This window comes from Hyperolius riggenbachi, chromosome 2 (assembly GCF_040937935.1).
Source record: "Hyperolius riggenbachi isolate aHypRig1 chromosome 2, aHypRig1.pri, whole genome shotgun sequence".
NCBI lineage: Eukaryota > Metazoa > Chordata > Amphibia > Anura > Hyperoliidae > Hyperolius > Hyperolius riggenbachi.
In genome coordinates, this window is record NC_090647.1 from 477,646,906 (window position 1) to 477,664,174 (window position 17,269).

General features: G+C 44.3%; 1 protein-coding gene and 1 long non-coding RNA gene across 2 annotated transcripts in view; both read left to right on the top strand.

Annotated features, from left to right (window-relative positions):
• LOC137547082 (uncharacterized) overlaps positions 1–12,348 on the top strand; it is a 554,567-nt gene extending 542,219 nt beyond the window's left edge. The window contains exon 2 of the long non-coding RNA XR_011026467.1: positions 7,983–12,348. This is a non-coding gene — a long non-coding RNA (uncharacterized lncRNA). The remainder of the gene's footprint in view (positions 1–7,982) is intronic.
• Positions 1–12,348, top strand: part of CUX1 (cut like homeobox 1) — a 541,156-nt gene extending 528,808 nt beyond the window's left edge. Inside the window, exons 22-23 of the mRNA XM_068270263.1 lie at positions 2,075–2,139; positions 7,079–12,348. Coding sequence (XP_068126364.1) covers positions 2,075–2,139; positions 7,079–7,142 — 129 coding nt within the window. The 3' untranslated portion in view covers positions 7,143–12,348. The remainder of the gene's footprint in view (positions 1–2,074; positions 2,140–7,078) is intronic.
• Positions 12,349–17,269: the final 4,921 nt, after the last annotated feature.

A 17,269-nucleotide genomic window follows, 5' to 3' on the forward strand; every position in this document is an offset into this window, starting at 1 on the left:
CACAAATACCTATGCTGTGTTCCTTTTTTTCTTTCTGTGCCTGAAAGAGTTAAATATCAGGTATGTAAGTGGCTGACTCAGTCCTGACTCAGACAGGAAGTGACTACAGTGTGACCCTCCATGATAAGAAATTCCACCTATAAAATACTTTCCTAGCAGAAAATGGCTTCTGAGAGCAAGAAAGAGATAAAAAGCGGAATTTCTTATCAGTGAGGGTCACACTGCAGTCACTTCCTGTCTGAGTCAGGACTGAGTCAGCCACTTACATACCTGATATTTAACTCTTTCAGAGAGAGAAAGAAAAAAAAGGAACACAGCATAGTTATTTGTGTGCTAGGCACTGTACATACACATGTCTATCTCATTATGTCACATTTCAGTTGTGGTATCCTTTAAAAAACAGTATGTCTCTATAGGAATGCGGGTTTGCGAATGTGGTTACCGTGGCAAACTCCATCCTTATGGGCCAGCTGACTTCAGATCAGAGGTCATGCTAGGCTTTATGAAATGGAAGACTGCTTGGCTAACCTGTATGACTGCCTGCTAGTCCTGAGTTGAACTCTGAATAATATGGCTGCTAACTGTAATCACATATATTAAACAACATATATGATGCTAGGTACACACAATGCAATTTTCTGACAGATTTACTGCCAGATCAATTATTTCCAACGATCTGATTTCTGATAGATTTTTTGATCGATTTTCCATTCACGTCTATGAAAAAATCATTTGAAAAATTTGATCAGAAATCAGATCAGACATGTTGGAAATAATTGGTCTGACAGTAAATCTGGCAGAAAATTGCATTGTGTGTACCTAGGATTAGCTTAGGAGCTGACAGGAGTGTTGTATGATGCTAGGCCGTGCTCTGTCTCCAAGCAGAGGGAGAGAAAACCCCATTCTTATCACAGTAGGATGGTCATAAAACACGTTCCATTATCTAGGACATTGCTGCTGGTTTAGGGATATCTTATCTGCCCAAAAAAAAATGATTTACCATAGCGATACTTTTTCTGTGAATATTGGCACTTGTGACACATTTATTTTGCACAACACAGGTAATAATACATCTAGTGATTTTGGCATCCAATTGATTGGAGAGAGCTCTGTGGCCATCAGAAACAGCAGGCCAATATCCGATCTATTTCAGCATGAAATCTTTCAGGAAGCGGCCTAGTGATGCCGCCTCCTGCAGCCCCTGTAGTACATGAGGTGACTTTGTGATCTCTGGGGTCCCTCCGTTCGTCTGCTGGTGGCTCCGTTAGCTGTGCAACCCAGCTGGGAGTCACGTGCAACTGCGCATATGTGGCCTGTCTGCGTGCCCATCTCGCTTGCATGCCCGTCACCGTGAGCATACTGTGCATACACGACATGTCCATGTGCCCATCTCGCTTGCATCCCCGTCACCGTGAGCGTTCTGCACATGCGCGACCTGTCCATGTGCCCGTCTCGCTTGCATCCCCGTCACTGTGAGCATACTGTGCATACACGACATGTCCATGTGCCCATCTTGCTTGCATCCCCGTCACCGTGAGCGTTCTGCGCATGCGCGACCTGTCCATGTGCCCGTCTCGCTTGCATGCCCGTCACTGTGAGCATACTGTGCATACACGACATGTCCATGTGCCCATCTCGCTTGCATGTCCATCACCGTGAGCGTTCTGTGCATGCGCGACATGTCCATGTGCCCGTCTCGCTTGCATGCCCGTCACCATGAGCGTTCTGTGCATGCGCGACCTGTCCATGTGCCCGTCTCGCTTGCATGCCCGTCACCGTGAGCGTTCTGTGCATGCGAGGGGTCCCGAAACTAAATACCAGGAAGTCCAGCTAACTTCCCAATCACATTTTTTTTTTAAAGTGATTCACTGGACAATGTAAGGAGGCTTCACAATGTGCAGCCCTGCCACTAGCTTAACGTTAAAAAAAACAGGTCAGAATCATTGTAAATAAGACAACTTGTTAGCTATTCTTAATAAAGAGTAGTGTTTATATTGATATGTTTTCTTTTAAAATTCTATGACATTTTGATTCCTGTCTTGAACACTTTAAACACATTTTTTGGGTCTAACAGGTTCTATACAAAACCGCCTGGAGTGAAAGTGTGGGACGGGACTGTGCCGCTTACTGCGCTAAAAAGTATGTAACTGTTATCATTGGTAGTGGTATTCAATATGGAGAACACGGTTTCCTTTCCTGTAGAGGAATAAAATATACCAGCAGCAGTTACAGTGTATATGATAATTAATCTGCTCTTCTTACAGACTCTATAAAATGTATCCATTGAATCACAGTCAAATGAAATTGTTTTGACACTAAAGTAACAGAAATAGATGCCTTCATACTAAAGTGAAAATAGATATCTGTAATTTAAACTAATTACAAGAGAAACAAAAACATACCTGGTTGCATAATAAGCCACTCCCCTTTCACGTGACTCAACTAAATCACCACTGGTGCAGCCAGTTACTTTTCAAAGTCAGTGCGTAAGACGTAACTTATGTGGCGTTAAGGCAGAGGTGCACACACTTTTTCGTCTTGTGAGCCACTTTGAAAAATTAGCAAGTCAAAATGATCTACCTATGTACAATTTTAGGAGCACACTTGTATATACAGAATGGAAAATGTAGTGGGGTCGGGATCTACCATGAAGTCTACCGGTAGATCGCGATCTACCTAATGGGCACCCCTGCGTAAAAGAGACACTGAAGCGAAGTTTTTTTTATGATATTATGATTTGTATGTGTAGTACAGATAAGAAATAAAACATTAAGGCCAGATACATCAGTCTAATTGTTTCCAGTACAGGAAGAGTTAAGAAACTCCAGTTGTTATCTCTATGCAAAAAAACCATTAAGCTCTATGACTTTCAAAGTCGTGGAGAGGGCTGTCTTCTGACTTTTATTATCTTAAGTGTTAGTGAACAATTTTTTTTTCTCTGCCAGAGAAGAGGTCATTAGTTCACAGACTGCTCTGAAAAAATCATTTTGAATGCTGAATGTTGTGTAATCTGCACATATTATAGAATGATGCAATGTTAGAAAAAACACTATATGCCGTATTTTTCGGACCATAAGACGCACTTTTTCTCCCCTAAACATGGGGGGAAAAAGTCACTGCGTCTTATGGTCCGGATGCTAGATTCCAGGTAGAAATCCCAGCACTGTAATTTAATTTCCTGGCGCCCCTATGTGTCCCCGCGGCAATTACCTTTTGTGTAATGTCTCTGCCAGTGTCCCCGCAGTAGTTTCATTACTTTACATGTGCCCCCTCTATCCCCCGTGTCTTCAGTTGTTCCCCTCTCTCTTATGTTCCTGCCTGTGTCCCCGGCAATTACCTCTAAGGGGTCGCGTTTCCAAGTGAAATCTTGTGCCCGCTCGTAGCCCGCTGACTCGTCCCCCTCTGGCCCCTGTCCCCGTGGATGTGGTGGGCGCTGTGCAGGCTGGGGCTTACCGCTAAATGACGGTACAGTGCACGGCGATGTGAAGCGGCAAGCCGGCGGGTGGTTCACGCGTGCAGCTGATCCTTTCTCGCCCTTCACTTCCGCATACGTCACCAACGCGGTAAGCCCCAGCCTGCACAGCGCCCACCACATCCACGGGGACAGGGGCCAGAGGGGGACGAGTCAGCGGGCTACGAGCGGGCACAAGATTACACTTGGAAACGCGACCCCTTAGAGGTAATTTCCCGGGGACACAGGCAGGAACATAAGAAGACACAGGGCACAACTGAAGACACGGGGCATAGAGGGGCACCTTTGAAGACACAGAGGGACACATATGAGGACACAGAGAGGCATGTAATAGGACATGGGGGCACATATGAGGACACAGAGGGGCATGTAATAGGACATGGGGGCACATATAAGGACACAGGGGGCACATATGAGGACACAGAGGGGCATGTAAGAGGAGATGGGGGCACATATGAGGACACAGGTGACACATAAGAAGACACAGGGGGCACATATGAGGACAGAGGGGCATGTAATAGGACATGGGGGCACATATGAGGACACAGGGGGCACATATGAGGACAGAGGGGCATGTAATAGGACATGGGGGCACATATGAGGACACAGGGGGCACATATGAGGACATGGAGGCACATATGAGGACACAGGTGACACATAAGAAGACACAGGGAGCACATATAAGGACACAGGGGACACGCAAGAAGATACAGGGCACTTAAGAGGACAGAGGGGGGCATTTGAGAGGACACAGGGGACATAGATCACACAGGGAGACAGAGGAAGACACAAGGGGGGCAGAGGGGGACACAAGGGAGACACTAAAGGTACAAAGGGGACACAAGAGGTACAAGGGGGACATAATAATTGAGGAGAGAAGAAAATCCATAAGACGCCCCTGCACTATGGACACACCAGGTTTAGTATTCTTTTTTTCCTTGGTTTTTGCCCTCTAAACCTGGGTGCGACTTATGGTCCGGAGCGTCTTATGGTCCGAAAAATAGGGTACCTGAAAATAAAAATATGAGAATATTTTCTTTGCTGCTAATCTTCTAGTAATTATTCATAGTACACAACCAATTCATTATATCATTTATTTTTTTTTCGCTTCAGTGTCTCTTTAAGGTATTTGAAATGATTGTAGCACAAAAAAAGATGTGTATCTGGAAGGTGCACACTCTGGTGTTATCAGTATAGCAGCATAAACTCCGGTATAAACATTACAATAATCTCTGTAAAGAGCCTGCGATTGAAAAGCACAAGTCAAGGTATGGATATAGGAACAAATCACAAGAAAAAGGTGGCTAGTGTAGCACTTACATAAAGGAAACCGCATAAGAGAAAGATTAAGCATGATCTCACCATGTAAGGGCTCTGTTAGCGCTGAGTGGCCCAATTGGTGTGCTTCAGCTGTATAGATGAAGGAAGGTGAAGTATTTAATGCAAAGAAATAGGAAGTAGGCACCATCCAATGCCAAACGTGGTTTATTTGGAGAATCCAGCAATTTTCCCGACACTTGTGCAGAACAGATTGGTTGTATATTTCGACTGAAGTTACTGAGCCATAATCATGGGAGTGGAGGTGGATGATGGGCACTGGTTTGAGCTGCAACTACCATTTTGCCTCTCTCATAACACGTGTTGTTAAAAATAAGCGAAACCTATTTTTAACATTAAAACAGTTTGCATGTCCGTTGCAGCGCTGCAGATAACGTACCAAGCTGTGCGGGGCGGGGGTTGCAGGTGGAAACCGGGCCTTAGTAAAGTGTGGCATTGTTTTTGCCTCTCTCCTATAAAGCTAATGATGAAATAGAAGCCAGGCAAAAGCTGATTGCTTAGAGTTTCGGGGTTGCATTTCCACTAGCCTCAAATGCCAGCATTTTTCCCCACGAGAAAACACATGAAAAGAGTACGGAACTAACAGCCTATTTTAAATCAACGTGCTGTTTCCATCCAAGCTTGATGTTTTGTGCACAGTGGTTTTTTTTCTGGGCACAAAAACACTTCTGTGCTGACAAACATTGCATGGCTATGGAGAATATGAGAGCTGTGAATGTTAGAGGGACTCCATAGCTCTTCTATTTTTGTCATCACTTTAATAAACCACATTGATCACACTATGACATTAAAGGGACGCAGAGTGCCTCTCATGGGCATGCCTTTAAGCCAGACGAATTCCAACAAAGTCGTGCTATGACCCCTCTGTAGGAGCGTCTTGCAATGGCCATGCGTGTCACTTCCTCTTCCTGCTTCATTCAGTGATCTTCTCTAACAGAGAAGACAGGGGTGACCCGGAAGTTATAACATAGCCAAGATGGCAGCCGCGATTTTTAAATTGAAATCTAACAAAAAGTATTTGGTGTAGAACGGCGTCAAATAAAAGAGGAGAGCACAAACTACAGAATGGTATGCATCTTTAAGTACTTTGCAGTACTGGTTGGAATCTTAACTACCTAAAGACCGCCCCACGCCAATGGGCGTGGACGCGGCGGTAGCCCCAGGACCGCCTAACGCCAATTGGCGTCAGGTCCTGGAGCCGGCTACTGAAGGAGATTGCGCGCAGGGTGCGTGTGCATCTCCTTCTCGGGGGCGGAGCTCCGCCCCCTCTTCAGTTAATAGCCGCTCGGGAGACTGTTAGACGGTGTTATCGACGTCTATTTACATAGTGCAGCACTGCGATCAGCAGCAGCGATGCACTGGGGAAAGCCTTGTGACACGGCTGTCTCCCTGGGGGGACTAGAGAGCGATCGGCTGTCATGGGCAGAAGCCTATGACAGCCGATCGCGTGATTGGCCGGCTGGGGGGAGGGAGGGGTTTGCTAAAAAAAAAAAAAAAAAACATTAAAAAATGATACAAAAACACACACATAAATATTTTAAAAAAATAAACAACTGGGGGACGATCAGACCCCACCAACAGAGAGCTCTGTTGGTGGGGGGAAAAGGGGGGGAATCACTCCTGTGCTGTGTTGTTCGGCCCTGCAGCTTGGCCTTAAAGCTGCAGTGGCCATTTTAGTAAAAATTAGCCTGGTCTTTAGGGGGGTTTAGCACTGTGGTCCTCAAGTGGTTAAAGGCATGCCCATGAGAGGTGATCGGAGTCCTTTTAAACATAAGTCACTATTTCTTCTGACTGTGGGATGTTATAGAGCTCCTTTAAAGTTCAGCAATGAAGAGAAAATATTAATACTTTAATGATAAAAGAGCTTTCTAATGAACCTGTGTATCCAAAGATGGTTCTCACCTTTTGGGAAACAATAGGGAAGCATGTGTGATGCATACAGCCTCCATTTCCCTGCCATGAGCCAATACCTCATAAGTAAAATCTTTCCTCTCCCTGATTTACATTCTGACATTTCTCACATGGTGACATTTTTTACTGCTGGCAGGTGATGTCAGTGGAAGGAGATGCTGCTTGCTTTCTTGGCAGTTGGAAACAGCTGTTAGTTATTTCCCACAATGCAACAAGGCTCCCACAGTGTGATGTCAGTACCTCAGTGCTGTGAGGCGCTGATTTAAGTTGACATTAACTTTAAAAAAAAAAAATAATGGTTTGTCATCTGTGATTAAAGCTGAAATCATCATTCTGTGTTGTTTCTGTCTCTTGTAGATATGCTGACCACTTGCACAAATTCCATGAGAACGGAGAAAACGGTGTCATGTGGCAGGAATAGCGGCTCAAGGTGTATCATTCCTGCAAGACCAAAGGACTGAACTGATCTGAATAGGCTTCCCTTTCCTGCTATGTGCATTAAGCACGGCGTGATCTAGACTAGCTGATCCAGGGCAGTTTCTAGGCTAAATTGCACCCAGGGCAAGGGTGTAAAAATTGTGCCCCCCCCCCCCCTGTGGACTCGGGAACCCTTACTCTTTAGGAACAGAAACACAGCCACAGGTCACAAGTAGATCTGCCTACTTTCTAGTGACCAGCCGCTCATCCAGGAGGAAGCAGGAAAACGCCCAGGCGAGGAGAGCCCGGAAAGCCGACTCCTCCATGAGTGCCGCGCACTCACAGCCTGCAGTACCGCTACAAGACATCAGGTGTCATCACGTGGTGGTGACATGATGATGACTTTAAGTCTGACGCAGGCAGCCCAGGATGAGTCAAGGAAGGTGATCACGCTGGTAATCTTCTTTCTTCTTCCATTTGGCTGCACTGCTCGTCACCAGCTCGTCACTAGCGGTAATGTCCTTCTGCCTGCGCCCCCCTTCATCTACTTTCTGGTCTGCGCCCAGTGCGGTCGCCCTGCCCGCACTGCCCAAGAAACTGCCCTGAGCTGATCTCTACAGTTCTGCAAAGTGGCAGACACATAAGCTGAGAAAATGGAATGCTTATACATATTTAAAAAGGCAACTGTCCATTTCCCCTTATCACTGACTTGGTACTTTCAGCAAAAAAAATAGCAGAATTCAGCTAATAGGCTTTACTTCTAGTTTTTCTTCCTATTTTGATTATCAGAAAATCAACAGAAAATGTTTTACATTGCATTGAAACTGGACTTCATTTCTTTAAGCTAAATATGTGGCACATACCTATAGCAAGCTCAGGGCTGGTGCTGCCATTATGGCTGAGGAGGCTATTGCCCCAAGGCCCCTGGGCATTGGTCTCCCCCCAGCTGCCGGCCATCCCCCCGTCCTGTGCTCCCCGGGGCCCCTGCACAATTTGTTACAACATTACAGCTCACCTGTCCCGGCCGTCGCATGTCATTATGCAGTGACATGCGCTGGGTCACTGAGAAGAGGCAGCCAACGGGTTCTGTAACAAAACCTGCATGGGCCCCCAGAGAGCACAGCAGTGTTGAGATGAGAGATTGGGGGGTTGCATTAGCCCTATGTTCTGAATTTGCTGTGGGGAGGTTGGGGGGCCCACATTTCCTTTGCCCTGGATCCCCACTGTAGATTGTACCAGCCCTGAGTAAGCTGTGCATCATATAGGGGACCTCTGACCACACCCATGTAGCGAAGCATTATGGGAGATTTAGTCCAGCTACAGCTGGGCAATGTCGTTCACACAGTAATATATAACATTCATTAGAAAAGAGTCACATACAGTATATCACATATTGCTTAGCTAAAATCATCCTTTTAGGAAAAAGGGGTTTTCATTCCAAATATTATCACAACGGAATTATAACAATTTTACAAGACATAATCCTGCTTTATACTGCACACTACTACGAATGACAGATATAGAAATAAAGCTTGCCGTATGAGAATTCAGACATTATTATGTGTAAAAACAGTACGTTTTACAAGGAGGGTTACAGTAAACTTGCCTTGAGAGAAATATGAAGGCCCCAATTGCTGACCTTTCTGGAGAAGATAGTAGATCTTTGGCTGTAATGCTGATCCTTCAGCCGTAGTATACATTATTCAGTCACACTTCTATACGCTGAGGCTTTCTTGTGACTGCAGGTGAGGGATGCAGACAATATTCTAGGCGAAGCATGGGCAAACTTGGCCCTCCAGCTGTTACGGAACTACAAGTCCCACAATGCATTTCCCTTAATGAGTCATGACTTTGACTGTCAGACTCCTGCAATGCATTGTGGGACTTGTAGTTTCTTAACAGCTGGAGGGCCAAGTTTGCCCATGCCTGTTCTAGGCAGTGATTCTGTGTTACATCCAGGCACACCGCATTTACAGAAGTATAACAATAGCAGCATCCTTATTCTGCTAGAAAGTAATGTCTTAATTTATGATGATATTCCATACAGAAAACTAGACATGAGAGCCTTGTCACCACCTTCCACTATGTTGATACACCTTCTGTACAAAGATGCCTGCCATCCCCATTTACTAGCTAGTGCATTTTTGAATGCATACGTGTATTTATGCAATGTACACTAATATATTTGCCCACTCAGTCTATTAAAAAAAAATATAACTGGACCTGCTGCCTAGGAGGCCTGGATACAGCGATCTGGCTTATTATCCCCCTATGCTACCCTGGCAGTTGTGAAACTACTAGAGGAAGAATGGAGAGGAGACCACAGTCTCTCAACATTCGGTCCTTTTATCCCATAGGGTATTTTTATAGATCAGGGCTTGTGCTTGTCGCAGTCAACAGATTATAATATGTTTAGAATGGCACACCTGTGTTTCTTATCATTATTAAAGCATGTAGTCTTTTATAATGGTTGTAGGTAACCCCCAGGACACACACTGCGTGTTGAGAATCTAGGCTTAGTCCATGATAGATGATGTGTGAACAATATTAAGCAGGTATTTTGGTTCAGTTAATCTTTTGAAAGTAGTGTTGTCCATAACAAGGTTTACCTGCTAAACACTGGCTTTTATAAGGGGCAACATAGTGTAGTGATATTGAGAAACAATGGACCAATGGCTGGAACAAACTATGCAATTTTCCCACCAGATCGACAATACATTTCCAACCATTCGATAATGTCCGATCTGCTTTTGATCAAGAAAGGGGTCAATTTTGAGATCAGTAGTGTACAAAATCGATCCCTTTCTCAATCATAAGCAGAGTGGATATGTTGGAAATTATCAAGAAAATTGCATCGTGTCTGTCAGGCCTTTGTGGAGGGACTATGGCAAACAGTGGCTGTGGGGTCAGAATTCCCAACCCAGAGTGACCATCAGAATCCTTAGCTGCCAAAAGCCCCACCTCCAGTCTATTTCTGTACCTCTTTGGGTAGACAAGAGTTTTATGCACAACTGCCAGCATGCATTGTGGGGCATAATGCTGCATAGCCACACCTCTTTATCTTGATATACTAGGCATGAGGCAGGGATACAATTTAGGTTGCATGCATAAGTGCCATTAGCCTTAAATTTTACAAGAAATACAGTACATTCTATTCAAGGACCAATCTATAGCTGATCGTATAAAATAACTTTGTATAGAAGTTCTATTCCTTTCGGTCCGTCAAAGGCAAACCGTTGAGATTCAAACATCTTTTCAGCTCATCAGTAATATCACGTAACCTTCACCACTCCATTAGCTTGTAGACACCTGCTATATTCTGGTGTTGACATATTGACAGTTTCATATTTGACTGGTTGTGGGACTTCTAACTTACATCAATATCATGGTCATTAGTGAAGGTTTATAGATAGAGGGGTTCTGCTGCTGACAGTCATTATCAGTAAATGTTGACATGTACTGTACAAGTGCATTTTCTACAGGTTTAGAATAGGAGCCATTGCAAGGTAAATCTATGCTTCAAATGTGAAATCTTACTCTTACATATCAAATCGTTTTATGTGCAAATTGAATGCAACAAATATGATTATCCAATCAGAATCAACATTTAGTTTATTAACAGCCCAAGTTAGTAAGGTGAGAAAAAGTAAATCCTTCTACCACCTGGTTGTTTCCTTCTGTGTCCTCTATGAAGATATTTCTCTGTAGTTTCTGTTCCTTTTGTGACAGGCAGAAGAGGGACATAAATGGTGTAAAATACAGTATATCAACAAACTCTGACAGTAATACAAACCTTGAAGGAGTTCCTAAACTTCCCCACTCTAGGAAAATAGTTTTATTATTTTGTCTTTGCTCTTGTTGAAGAGAGTTTTCCTGTCCTATGTGACACCTAAAACTGGAATTATGGGGGTGCATGTGCAGCGCCAACGGAGATGGATGTGCCAGTCTGTGGTTCCGCACTTGGATCGGCTTTTGGCCCTAGTTAAGCATATTTGCGAAGCAGTAAAATCTCTGTCTCTTGCCCCACCGCCTATCGGACCAAAGAGCAGGAAGAAGTCCTCGCCCGGCTCATCTGCTAAATTGTGCTTCCACCCCCGTCAGAACTGTTTGCGGCCAGCAGGAGCAACACTATAGTGCTGGCCATGTCTTCTTCCCCAGCCCCACAGGGAACTCCGTCCAGGGCACACAGAGAGGTACGGACAGCATGTCAGCTAGAAGCTCTGCTCTCCCTGTCCTAGACCAAGCAGCTCTGGTAGCCACCAAAACTGGAATTATTATTATAATTGATTTATAAAGCTTCAGCATATTCTGTGTTGCTGTGCAGAGTAAGAAACCAACAAGGGGTACATAATAATACAATCAGTATTAAATTAAATTTTCCCCAGCAGAGACACAGACAGTAATAACAAAACTCCTCACAGGTTCTAACTGTTCACCACCTTACTTTACTCAAACTAAAAAAAAAACATTTTAACTTGTGTTGGGCTTTAACCACAGTATAATCCATTATGCTGGTTTCTGATTGGATAATATGCAGTGCTGTGCTTTTTGCTTAAACTTTTAGAATATATATGCTCTAGCTACCATGCACAGCATGCTCACCAGGCACACACAATTCTGCCAGGTTTCTTAGAAATTCTAGTGGACTGCATTTCTGTGGGCCAAGTTTGTTAAATTTGGTAAAGTTGCCATTTGCAGAAAGCACACAGCAATTTTACCGTCACTTACACCAACTACATAGTTTTCGTTGCGCAATAAGCACAACCCATGTTATCTAGGGGATGCAGATGTTGCTAGGGTAACGTGCTCTATGCAAAATGGCCCTTCATCTGTTACTTTTTCTTGAAAGTTCTTAATAATGATATTTCTTCCACGTCATGTAATAAGAACGTTGTTGAACTTTCCGTTACTGTTTTGTCTATTAATCCCCAGCAATTTGATCAGTCTGTATTTCCACTGGAGAATATAATAACCTTTCCTGCGTGAATAAGTGCATGTGCCTAGAATGCTGAAGCTTTCTGTTTTTTTTATTTTATTTTAATCACAATCATTCTATAATCGATTTATAATGAAGAGCCAAATATATAACTGGTGATCTTTGATTGCAGTTCTGAGATTAATGTCTTAGTAAGTAAAGATGATGATTTACTTTGTTACAGATATTTTACATGTAAGTTTTGCAAGTGGTGTAATAAAGTTTGGGCATGGAACCTTTGGCTGTACTGTCATCCATGTAAAGCTATGAACTTGGAGGGCTAAATACAATCAGCATTTTTTTTTCAGGAAGAAGAGGAAGTAAATCCATAACAGAAAATAATCTGGTTGTCTTTGTAGATGGTAGACGCAATGACAGCATTAGATACCAGCATGGGACGCTTCCTCTAGAGTTAGACTAAATATAAATGTGTCTTCTTAACTCGTTAGCATCTTCAAGCAAAATATTCCATTTGAAGATGTGCACTCAGTTTAACCTCCGCCGGCAACTCGTTGTTTTGCCTAATAAGGTCATGCAGAGTGGCGCAGGGAGCGTTTTTTTATAGTTACCTGTTCCAGACGCTGGACGCCTTCTCCTCTTCATCCACCTGTGGTGCTACACTCCCGGCAATCTCTTCTGGCTTCCAATCACGTTATTCCATGTGATCGGAGCTCAGAAGGTAGTGTCAGCAGTGCGGCCCCACCCGGTGGTGGAAGAGTTAGCGCTGCACCGCTAACGCTATCTTCTGAGCCCCGATCACATGTAACGTGATCGAAAGTCAGAAGAGGGTGCCGGGAGTGAAGCGCCGCGGGTGTATGAAGAGGAGAAGCCAGTCCAGCATCAGGAAAAGGTAACTATAACAGCTCCTTGCGCCGTTCTGCATGCCCTGCCAAGCCTGCCAGGCTGGGGAAGGCACACTTCCCCCGGCAGGAAAAATTCAGCCCTGCAGGCAAATAGAGTTTTACTTTTATTAGGCTGCTAAAAGGTTAAAACAGAAGTTATTATTATTATTTATATAGCACTGACATTGTCCGCAGCACTTTACTCAGTATATAACCTTGACACTAACTGTCCCTCAGAGGGGCTCACAATCTATTCCCTACATTAGCCATAATTCCATTATAGTTTAGTACCAAATTCAAGGAAAGCCAGTTAAGCTATATGTATGTTTAAAGGTATGTGAATTATTCAGCCTTATGTTAGCAGAGAGGGACTCCAATGATGCATTACTTTACCTCAGTGAGTGAATATGCAAATCATTCCATTCCATTATGTCCCAAAGCAGCCAAAAACACATCCAGCGCTGCTGTTGTGCAGAGTGCCTATAGTCTATTTATTTTACAGAATTATATGAATCCAACTCGCAGGGTCCAGCTGTTTCAGCCTAAATTGTTCTTCATCAGTGCAGGCTCAGATTTACATCACAGGAGCCTATATACACAGATGTCTCTGTACAGTGCTGCGTAAGATGTCGGCGCTATATAAATACTAAACAATAATAATAATGTCCAGACACCTTAGACTTCACCCTCAACGAACCTACAAACCCCCACAAAACTGCACCGCAAGTGTGCTGGCTGGCCCAGCTATCACTTCCTCCTTACTTCCTTTTCCCATCATAGGCAGCTGGGTAGACAGCAGGCATCCCTACATGCCTTTGGATGTACATATTTTTTATACTGCCTTTGCTTGCTCTAAATCTTTATATTAGTCTTTCTTAACATTTTATTTAATTGCCACAGCTTAGAACTTCCAGGGGACATTACACATGCCATGCTTAGGTGATTTCCCCACTAGCTCCTCCGTATCTTCAAACAGGAACCTAAATGGTTAAAAGGTCGAGGGTGGCAGGGGAAACCTGTTTTGTTCCGATCTCTCTGCTCGTTTCCTTTGGGGGTAGAAAAGCTGGACCCTCTGGAGAATCCTGCACAACCTGTCAACATCCGATCAGAGGGAGTAGCAGGAGAAGGGGGCTGTTTCTATTGGCTCTGCTCCTGTCAGTCATTGGTTATCCCTCTCTGCCTGCTTGAGTTTTGTGAGTCCCGCACTGTTTCTGACAGAGGAGAACTGCCGGTATTGCTCGAACATGTTACTGTGTTTTACCGCATGCTGTAACCTTCATGAATTGGCATTTACTGACATGTGTTAAGGTATTTACCGCAGAAGTCGGTAATTTACCTCACTGCTCTGTAATTTCAGCTTGCCAATCTATTCCTTAACCGCACATGTACGAGCCATGTAGCCATTCATGGATTGGGACTTGATGCCTTGGGAGACATTGCAGGGCCTTGAGCCTTGAACACCCATGACCTTATCAGTTCACCAGCTGTCCTTTCTTGGACCACTTTTGGTAGGTAGAACCTACTATAAACCATGAATTGAACCTGATGCAAACAAAGAATTAGTCTGTACTCCACAGTCTTAAGCAATCAGTGCTCCTCAATTCGAGGGAAGGCCCCTATTGGACTCTGTCTGGAACCATGTCCGACAAATCACTGGCTCTGCTCCAGAAGCTGGAGAGGGTCCACAGTAGAGGGGCAGACAAGCATGAGCCCTTGTGAGACTTAGGAAAAAGGAAACTGTGATCAGCCACCCCCTCGGTCCTCCTAGCAAACATCCGTTCCCTCCCTAACAAGTTGGATGAACTTCATCTCCTCAACGACAATAGTGCAATCTGTAGCAATACTCCGGTCCTTTGTTTCACAGAAACGTGGTTGCATGATGACATCCCGGATAAAGCACTTCATGTCCTAGGTCAGTGTCAGAAAGCTGGGTTTGCGTCCAAGATCTTGGGTCTTTCAGCAGGATAATGACCCCAAACATACATCAAAAAGCACCCAGAGATAGATGGCAACAAAGCGCTAGAGAGTTGTGAAGTGGCCAGCAATGAGTCCAGATCTAAATCGCATCGAACATCTGTGGAGAGATCTTAAAATTGCTGTTGGGAAAAGGTGCCCTTCCAAAAAGAGAGACCTGGGGCAGTTTGCAAAGGAAAAGTGACCGATTTCAGTTATTTTTTCCTAAGGGTGTGCAACCAAATATTAAGTTACCAATCATTTTGTCCAGCTCATTTTTGGAGTTTTGTGTGATATTGTGTCCAATTTGCTTTTTTTTCCTCCTCCTTTTTTTCAGTTTTGTTCCAATACACACAAAGGGAATAAACGTGTATAGCAAAACATGTTACTGCAATACTTTTCTGTGAGAAATACTTGATTTTCTGGAGAAATTCTGGGGTGCCAACAATTTTGGCTATGACTGTATGTTTAGGCTGTGTTGGCAAATAATAAAGGATTAGACTGAAGCGAGTTGAGAATCGTCTGCTATTGCTGATGATTCAATATTATTATTAAAGACCATTATTAAAGTAGCCAGGTCCAATCAGAATTGTGTAAAAAAAACAAAAACAAAAAAAAAACTCAGACTTCCAGAAAGTTTCCTTATGTTTAGTAATCTCAATTAACCTCAATTACCGCTTCTTTTACAGAAAGGGGCCTCTACAGTTCTTGCTATTGAATTCTTGATACAAATATCTTCAGTATAGATAAAGACCCAAAGCAGGATAATCAGAGCCTGAGTGTTCTGGAATCAAGTAACTGAATCAGCCATTTGGACAATCTTTATCTCATTAGCTATCTGTAGCCGGTCCTCGGTATCTTAGTACAATGCAAAGCATTATGGGAATTTTTCATTAAACATTGAAGGATATGCAAAAATCAATAACCTTGTCCAACGTAGCAATTAACTGGGGTGCTTTCGGCTAATAACCTACACTGATTGGTTAAATAGATTAACAGACCCACAATTCTACTTTTGTTAAAGGAAATCTATAGCCTTCCTATGCTCTTTACATATAAATGTGACTCATTAGCTGTATGTAAAGAATCTTATCAACATATATGTCAATAAATTAGAGACGTTTTATATGCAGTCTATAAATATACATGTATATGCGGTCAGTTACATTACTAGGCAGTTATCTCTGCTTAGTCATCCTATGCAGTGATTGTGGTTTACACTCTTATGCAGCTAATTGGTTTTACCTCAACCTTATGTTATCAGAGATGCTGAACAAGCTCCTGGATATGCAGATTGTCAGTGTAGAGGGAATGTGACATCACTACTTCCAACATGATTGTTACAGGTTAACTCATTAGTACTTAATTCATAAGATAAAGGTGATAGCCAATAAACTGCAAACCTCTAACAATACCAATGATACACTGTCTGCCCATATTTCAATCATAACAGACCACTTCAGTGCTTCAGCGCTGGTTTCTATCAGTGGTGTTCCCAATCAGGGAGTAACTTCCTTTAGGCCGCCTTCAGATGAGCAGCTGACAGGCATTGAATTCACTGCCTGCTGCTCTTCTGCACCATCTGGGTGCTAGTTAGCGCTCAGTACAGGTGCTGGACAGGCGGCCGCAGCCATGCTTAGACGCGGCATGTAACAGTTACCAGCCACTGGGTAACTCCACTGCATGTCAAGCGGTATCACGCATGGTGTTACATATGCAGCAATTTGACTGCATTTTAATTGCACCTGAATGGCTCTTGTGAGCAAGCATGCAGTTCAGTCGTCTGTCTGAAAGAGGCCTTAAAGGGAAGGTTCAGGGAGGGTGGGTAAAAAATAAAAATCAATTTCCACTTACCTGGGGCTTCCTCCAGCCCGTGGCAGGCAGGAGGTGCCCTCGCCGCCGCTCCGCAGGCTCCCGGTGGTCTCCGGTGGCCGACCCGACCTGGCCAGGCCTGCTGCCAGGTCGGGCTCTTCTGCGCTCCAAGGCCCGGAACTTCTGCGTCCCACGCCGGCGCTCTGACGTCATCGGACGTCCTCCGGGCTCTACTGCGCAGGCGCAGAACTACTGCGCATGCGCAGTAGAGCCCGGAGGACGTCTGATGACGTCAGCGCGCCAGCGTGGGACGCAGAAGTTCCGGGCCTTGGAACGCAGAAGAGCCCGACCTGGAAGCCGGCCTGGCCAGGTCGGGTCGGCCACCGGAGACCACCGGGAGCCTGCGGAGCGGCGGCGAGGGCACCTCCTGCCTGCCACGGGCTGGAGGAAGCCCCAGGTAAGTGGAAATTGATTTTTATTTTTTACCCACCCTCCCTGAACCTTTCCTTTAAGGAAGCTTAGGCCTTGACCCAGAGTGTTGGTTGGCCC